Source organism: Phragmites australis, chromosome 3 (genome assembly GCF_958298935.1).
Source record: "Phragmites australis chromosome 3, lpPhrAust1.1, whole genome shotgun sequence".
NCBI lineage: Eukaryota > Viridiplantae > Streptophyta > Magnoliopsida > Poales > Poaceae > Phragmites > Phragmites australis.
In genome coordinates this window covers 21,442,362-21,450,722 of record NC_084923.1, presented here as the reverse complement: position 1 = coordinate 21,450,722, position 8,361 = coordinate 21,442,362, and the positions used below count along the sequence as shown (strand labels likewise).

At 40.7% G+C, this 8,361-nt stretch overlaps 1 protein-coding gene across 2 annotated transcripts; it reads right to left on the bottom strand.

Moving 5' to 3' along the window:
* Positions 1-6,553: 6,553 nt before the first annotated feature.
* LOC133911081 (calmodulin-binding protein 25-like) lies at positions 6,554-8,113 on the bottom strand. 2 transcript variants are annotated; one of them, XR_009908587.1, is made up of 2 exons: positions 6,860-8,113; positions 6,554-6,731 (listed from the first exon to the last, which is right to left on the bottom strand). XR_009908587.1 is itself a non-coding variant. In XM_062353299.1 (1 exon), exon 1 carries the CDS (start codon positions 7,799-7,801, stop codon positions 7,013-7,015), a length of 789 nt encoding a protein of 262 aa, XP_062209283.1. In that variant the 5' UTR covers positions 7,802-8,113; the 3' UTR covers positions 6,761-7,012. The 2 variants fall into 2 exon arrangements, 1 of the variants encoding a protein (XP_062209283.1); XM_062353299.1 differs by lacking the exon at positions 6,554-6,731 and having other exon boundaries at positions 6,761-8,113.
* Positions 8,114-8,361: the final 248 nt, after the last annotated feature.

The following is an 8,361-nucleotide window of genomic DNA, read 5'->3' as shown; positions in this document are numbered from 1 at the left end:
ACCTTGTGGTATCACATTCTAACATTGCGGTTCCAAGATAGCCAGTCTTGTGCAGATGAGTCGTCATATGTTTCCTCTGTGATTATGTGAAAATATGGCATTTTTTATTGGAATTTTCTGACTATATACATCTCATTTCTGAATATATATAATACATGAAGATCTATTGTTATATATTCTTTCTGCTTGAGACCAAGCACTTGCTTGGTTGGTTGAGGACGCCGTCTAACGTCTTACCCACCCAGGCTTGAGACCGGATGCCCACCATATAGTAATAATAAGAATGAAGTTTTTTCTGGTTAATTATGCAGAAACGTAATATTGCAAAATGACGCATGCATAATAATATATCTCATGCCGGCATGTTCTTCCAGAAGTTACAGATCTAACCGACCATGCATATATGTCCACTGGAGTGCCCCCGGCCCTAATTTTACTGGAAAGATAAAGCAAGGGCTAAATGGAACAAAGAACTTGCGGTCGTGTGGGGTTTAAGACTAGCTAGTCTGGTAGAGGGCAGTAGCCACATGTGTCACCTACCATGTGTCCGGAGTGGTTGACAAGCGAATATTGAACATGTACTCGGGCCCACATGTTCACCGCGGCGCACAAGGTTTTGACCGCACCATAGGTAGCTCCTGCAAACAGTGTGGAGATAGGGACATGATGCAACGAAAGTGAACCCTTTCCGAGCCTTTATTACGAGTTGGGTGTAATTCTACTTCTACTTATACTAATTGTACATCAAGAAAAATCTTAAGTATTTTCGAAAAAATTACATGCGCACACATGTATCATTACATATGTACATCACGCTCACATCATATGTGTGAATGTATCTCTAATCACATGCCAGTAGAGACACATGTCCGACTAGTGGGTGGCTCGACTTGTACCAAGAATTCAACTTTGCATCTACAGTTACATCATCATGACTTTATCACTAATTTGTGTTTTACCTTACCATCGTTTTTCTTTCTGCCACTACTATGTTTGCTTTTTGATAGAAATAATTCAAACTTGGGCCTACTATAACAATGTTTGATCTCTCTTTGCTCTATTTCATGTAGATTCTGCTTCGCAAGTACTTATTTTTGTTTTTATTTGCTATTCAAATTGAATTGCTTTTGTTTGGATTGGGAGATTATGCTCCATTATTTGTGTGGTCTATGGAGTGTGCTTTTCCCTATTGCCTTTCTAATACTGAGACCTTGAGCTACATGGTTTAAGCCCAGTGCAATAGAGACCATATCATCATGTACCATTTCACTCCCCTGTCTTGCTCATATCAATGGCTTCGTGGGCGGTCCTTGTCACTGCAAGAGGTTGCGATTCCACCATCAACGATCTGCGGGCTACACCTAGCTTTGCTGCCTGGAGTCCAAGCCTAATGCAGTAGCGCCTGCGTCCTCCCTACTAATTCTGGTACAGTAGCTTCACAATATCCATTCCTATTATAGATTTAGATATAAAATACTTTACCACAAACATTTCAGTATGGGGGCTGTTCTAAGTTTGAGATCAAACTTAAGATAGGATCTCATTCCAAAGAGTCCACGGTAGAGTATTTTTACACATGTGGAAGAATTATCACTGCCGGTTCTAGACTTAGGTCGACGGTGATAACCAACTATCACTATTGGTTCATAAGCCGGCAGTAATAATCACTACCACTAATTCACTGTATGTTCAAAGTGATGATATTTTCTGTAGTAGTGAGACTCATTGGGCTTCTTTTTTTGTTGCTCGCATAGTTCATCCGCTATTGGATACCAAGTCCGAGCTCTTCTCCCGCTTTAATACCACTACGCTTTGCGACATCCTTGGTGTCAAAGTCCTTCCACCCGACACTGCACCCATCCACTTCCGCAGTTGCAAAGCGGGCAACAACATCGGCCAGTCGAATCGCCAACATATCTACATCGTCCAGGAGGGAGCGAGAATATGATACACCCTTTTTCTTTGAGCAAATGATATGTTTTCCCCCATTATATGAATAAACTGGTCATCCTCTTGTATCGGGTCTTATCTTCTTTTGTTTTTTACACCTCTAGTATTTAGCTATGTTTCTATTTTTTTCTATAACAATTTACATCAAAAGATCATTTGATTTACATCTTGGAACTCTTGAATTCATGAAGGTTGCAACGAACTTATGTATTAATAAAATTATGTTATATTTTTTTTCAACATTTAGCTTTTTTTTAATAATGATAGATGTGGGTAATAGAGAAACAAATATAGAGGTATTTTGGGTTTATTTTTTCATAATGACAATGGTGGATAATTTATAAACATGTATATGGACCCTTTGTTTTCTTTTTTCTATGATTAATGTTGCAATTTCTAAGCTTGAGAGTGAAGGAGAAGACTTCTTTTTTTGTCAATTACAAAGATAACAGATTAAGAAAATGGGTTTTGCAAGATTATGCCATAGGATTGCAAGGATAGTTGCTGTTGTTGGGCCAAATTAATGAAAGCTCAAGGTCAATGATGGGTTCCTTGCATTTTGGTGATTGGATGTGGAGGCACGCAATTATGCATGGTTGGTGCCGAACAAACAAAATGGGCAAATGATGGAACAAATATGCCGCCAAGGCGCGCATGGGGCATCATCATTTCCATCTACGGAGAAGAGATGCATGAGGGGCAAAAGATGTTGCTTGTGGTGCTGTGGTTTAGCTAATGCATGCTGTGTATATAGTGGGCAATTCAGGGCTCTTCAGGACTAGGCCATCATCACACACAGTCACACATGTCTAGAGAGTGGGAGGGAGCTCTTTGCAATCGATTTGTGCCTCCACTACCTGGAGAGAGAGAGAGTCCTTGGTGTAAGGCTGTCTCTCGCGAAGTCCTGTACCGGCATTGTTGTAGCAGCCTCTTTTGCTGATCGAGTGGGCTGCAAACGCCTCCAGCGGACTCGGCAACGAGTGCTACAGTGATACCAATCGGGTCGAGCGGCCGGTAAACTTAGGAACGGAAGAGCCCGCTCGCAATGAGAGTAAAGGAAGATGAAAAATAGGATAACTGTTAGATTAAAAAAATAAAGGATGCTATAATAATATTAAAAGATATTGTAATAATATTATAGGTGATATATTTTTAAAGTAGAGAATATTAAAATATTTATTTTTTTTTAAAAAAAAGAGATTGCGGAAAAGACCCTGGCCTTTCTAAAGGGTTTTTAGGTGCGCTGCTTTCCGAGCTCGTTGTCCTGCCTGACATCTCTTTACCTATCTGTCGGATAGATGGATCTGCAACCTTACCAACGTGTAAACCAATGGCGAATTATAAGCTGCATGCCCCTCCATCTCTCTCTCTCTCTCTCTCTCTCTCTCTCTCTCTCTCTCTCTCTCTCTCTCTCTCTCTCTCTGGACATTAGGGTTTGTTATGTTAATCTACTAGCTACTAAACTGGTATATTGCATGATTACCTAGTATAAAAAGAGATGAAAGGTTGTCTTAAGTGAATCAAAGCTTGCAACACCGATCGACCCCCCTGCGCGCAGTCGGTCAAATTAAACTATTTCGGACTCATCAGTTATAACTCCAGCACTAGCAGTACGTTCTTTTTGGGGTGTTCATTTCCCTTCTGAGTAGATCAGCTGGTAGGGTAGAGAAGACCGTATCAAGTAATCTTTAATATATGCAGACACAAACGATATTAGATGATGCATTCATGCGTGCGTATCTGTGGTCTAGCAGATGTGTCACCTTTGTAGACACACAGATACAGTTCCATGGCATGCGCATGCATCATGCATGTAAATATGATGACTCTCAGGTCATAAAGCTAGCTAATAATTAGAAGTAAGTTAAATAGAAGGTGAATATATTAATATGCGCTAAAAGATATTGTTACTCGTATACACACATCGATTGGCTAATTAAGCTATAAATACTTGGAGAGAGCACAAGAAAAAGGACATGTGCATGCTCAAGGGTGGAAAAAAAAGTTGCATTGTGCTGCAAAAAAGAAAGCACTGTATAGTGTATAGTCGATCACACACCTCTATGTCTATATATGTTCGTAGCAGAGATGCTCTTTTATAGAAATTTGAGTAGGACAAGCGAAGTTAGCTCTCTGCTCTTCTACAAAACCATTTTAATGAAACCAAGTAGGGTATTAGTTAATTAATTACATATTGCTTTCAATTGCATGCTCAAATAAGTAACAATAAACTTCCTAGCTATATACATATACTACTAATGAGTGACTTAATTAAGCACCGAGTAATAATATACTCCCTCCAGTCACAAATACATGTTATTTTGGAAAAGATTCGGTCAAACTTTTAAAACTTTGATTAAAAATAGCTTTCAAAGTATTTAGTTTGGAAACCTTAAAATCATATGTATAGATTTATTTTGAAAATTATTTCATAATATCACTAATTCAATGAATTTATAAATATATTCTAATAAAAAATAGTTATCAAAATTATGTATTAGAGACTGTGTCTTATCCAAAATGATATGTATTTATAACCGGACGTAGTATCATGTCTGTACTCCTCAAGTTTATGATTTCTAAATCATGTCAATATTTGATGTAAGTTCAGATGAAAAATAATAAGAAAATAGAGATCACTAAAGATTGTAATTATTTGGCTTGGGATCGGAACACACATTTATATTCAGATATCGATCTCCCCTATTTTCCATGCATAATACTCAGAAATACCACACATATGAATGCATGCAATTGAATTGCCCACACGTACACTCTTTGAGTCTTAATAAGCATGTGCACCAACTTTTATATGTAAAATGAAAGGGGCCGGCGCAAATAATCGACTTGGTCTGCGAGCTATTATCTTGTGTGTTCTCCAATTGCTCTGATGCAGACAACGCCTCATCATTTCAGAGTACAAATATCATCTCACGATCTGGCTCGTTGCAGCACGCTCATGGAAGTGCTACACTATGTGATCCGATCGAGAGCTTTATTTATTTTCTTGTATGAATTAATCTTTTGATTTCTAGTAGCATTCTGTTACTAGATAGAAAAGGAAAACGCAAGTATTATATCATTTATCTATGCATCTGCACACCAACTCTTAAATGATTTCACGTTCGCACACGTGATGGCACAAGTACGTACGTATATAGTAAATTAATAGGCATACACAACACTATTTCAGTATTTCATGATCTTTCAAGTACGTAGACACACACATTAATATATACTTTAACGAGCAAAAATGTGCTCTATAACCAATAATACTTTAAGAGAGATCCATTTATTATAACGACTTACCTGCCATTTGAAAGCCAGCAACTCGACTCGATGATGGGTTACTTTTAATAATATTGAGCAAATTAATATTGGTTGCATCGGTAGCTAATGGCACGGTTGATAAGGAAGTGAAAAGAAATATAATGGATCTATAAGAATGATGGATGCTGATTAGCTAGAAATCGGCGTACATCACTACAAGATCTCAGACTTTTCCTATTTGAGGTGGTTGACGGTTTAGTGCATTCCTATAGTATTTTCTCAGACGGCCAAAATATTTCTAGTGTAAATTGGACATTTCCCATTGGTGAAAAATCATCGATAAAACATAACGAACTAAGAATTACCGACAAGGCTTTTGGTATATAAACAAATATGTAGCAAATGAACAAAAATGTCGGCCACTTAAAAATAGAACTCTTAGGTAGATACAGCTTCATGCGATCTGCAAACACGGGTATGGAGCCCAGTGGCAAAAATGCTCGGTGTGAGCTGAGCCCATCGAGACTCGAACCTCAGGTGTCACACTCCCCATCAATAGCCTTCAAGGAAGGCTCCAGAAGGGATCCGGTTGTAAAAAAAAAAAACTTTATGCGATCTAAGTTAATAACACACAACTTTTGGAAAGTGTTTTCTTCGTAAAACTGTAGTAATCCAAGCAAAATGCTTGTTTGTAATTATCCTGAAGTATATAGACAACTGGTAATTAAGAAACTAAATAAAAAAGGCCCAAAAACTTAAGATAAATAATATTGCTGTAAACCTGAATGAAACGACTTGACTTTGAACAAACTACTGTAATATAAATACTTGATCTATATAGGATTATAGATGAATAAAACTTAGTACTGGAAGCATATAAATTCTTCAACTTATGTGATATATAGAAAATTCCCAATCCACCTTGTAAATGGCCTTTATTTGTTTAATGGTCTGCATACTGATCAATCATGTGTCCATTAACTAGAAGGTAAGGTCGATCCATATGTATAAAAATATTAAAACATATATGCATGCACTTGTCGATATTACTTTGTTAGTTCTTCCATCATACAAGTAAATGAATTAGCACCCGTAAATCAAAACAAATAAGATATATGACATTTACATGACAAAATGGTTCCAACTAAAAAAAGCGCAAGCTAAGCATATGGATTCATATCGATCGATCTATAATGAGCAGTTTGCTAATAAAAATGACTTGCTGTTCTCCACAAAAACTTCTCTGTTGCAACAACAGTTTAGAGATGAGTTCCATATCCTCCCAAAATCCAACTCCAAGATCCAAATAGCAAAGAGACATAAAGAAAAGCGACCATATCTTTCACAGTACGGCATTTACATCCAGAACCGAAAGGAAGGAAAAGAGAGTCGAAAAAGGAGTCTTATCATTTCATCTCATCTCGACAAGGACACACTTGCTAATAGCGATGGAAGCCGAACAAAATAGCCTTCACCTCCTTTACAAGTTTCATCACGGCAATGCATTTTTCCTTCCATTTGCACCAAGAAAATTTCGACATCAGAAGAACCAAAATTATTACTCTTGGAGGAAGTCAAAAGGACACCAGGTTTATGTATGTACATATGCATAATACCAAAACCAAGAATCAAAACTCACAATAAATTAACCGGCTGCCAAATGCCAAGTAGTAGTAGTAGTGGCCAAATTGTAAAAGCTAGGCAAGCATTAGCTCAGCTTCTCCTCCATCTCTCCACACAAGCTAGCTCTCTCATGAGCACACCAAATTACCAGAGAGAGATCAATTACGTACTAGTGCCGGCCGTACTTGTCTCCGGCAGCGAAGGAGGAGAAGAAGTCATGCCCGGCGCCGCCAGTCACCCTATCGCCTTCCGGCGCCGCGGCCGATGCATCGAAATCGTCGAACGGGTTGAACCCTCCCATGCTGATGCCGTGGTAGAGATCAGCCGCACTTGATCCGCCCGACGTCGTTGCGGCTGCGGCGCCGCTTGGCATCACGTTGCTCTTCGCGAACAGCGCGAGCGCGTCCACGAGAGTGCTGTTACCGGTAGTATTCATGGTGGTGTTAGCTAGGGTGGTGGTGCAAGTGCTCGGGGGCAGTAGCACAGGGTACTTGAGAGGAGACGGGCGCATCAGGAAAGGCGGGCCGCCGAGGAGGCGCGGGCGGACGGCAGGCGGCGGCGCGGCGGCGAAGGGCGGCGCCGGGAAGCCGGTGAACTCTTGCACCATGGCGCGGAAGTTGGAGGTGTCGGTGGTGAGAACGGTGGTGGGCGGCCGGCGGGAGGCTCTCAGGCGCTTCTTGGGCGGCTTTGACGGCGCCGGCTGTGGAGGGAGCAGCGGCGCCGGCGGCGGTGGAGGGGAAGGGGACGACATGGCGGTGGAGGAGGAGGTGGGGAGTAGACCATGGAAGGAGGAGTCGAGGTATAGGCTGGCAGGGGAGGAGGAGGGGAGAAAGAGGCTGTGGTAGTGATGGTGGCGGTGGTGGGAGGAGAACTCTTGGTCGGCGGCTGCGTCGAGGCCGGCTGCGGTGGCGGGGAGGGAGGGGGAGGAGGGGAGGCTCTCACTGGTAGTGGACGCCATGGACGGAGCTTGCCGGGTCGGTTGAGCTAGCCGTGGAGGTGAAGGGAGGAGGAGAAGTGTGGAACAGTGGAAGGTCTGGATAAATGGACAGATAGGGTTTGGTGAGTGGAAGCTCTGTAGAGGGATATGGAATCTTGATCTAGGTTAGTAGGTGGATTGGTGATACGAGCCTGATGAACAAGAGAGGAAGAGGGGGCATTTTGCTTGCATTTGTTGTGTAATAATAATGGTCGTGCTTCAACAGATCAACAACTGAAATCACACGTGTGAGATCAACCACAAGTGTATACTACAAATTAAATAGAAGTAGCCAAAAAGATGCATTGATGAGGATTTCTTTCTTTAATATTGGTAGATCATATATCACTATCACAAAATCATTCAAAACAGACGGAGTATCACAAACACTTTCTTAGGACTCGTCATTGATAAAATAGTCACAGGTGATTGCTAAGATAGATATGTCTGTAATATGACCGTCATTTGGGTGTGCCAGAACTCACAGACTGTTTTTACAAATGAGTTTTTCTAAACTCCGTTTGTATCTATATGATAGAAAT

Bases quoted from the DNA above. Each gene is read 5' to 3' on its own strand.
- LOC133911081 (XM_062353299.1), bottom strand. From the start codon at position 7,801: ATGGCGTCCACTACCAGTGAGAGCCTCCCCTCCTCCCCCTCCCTCCCC.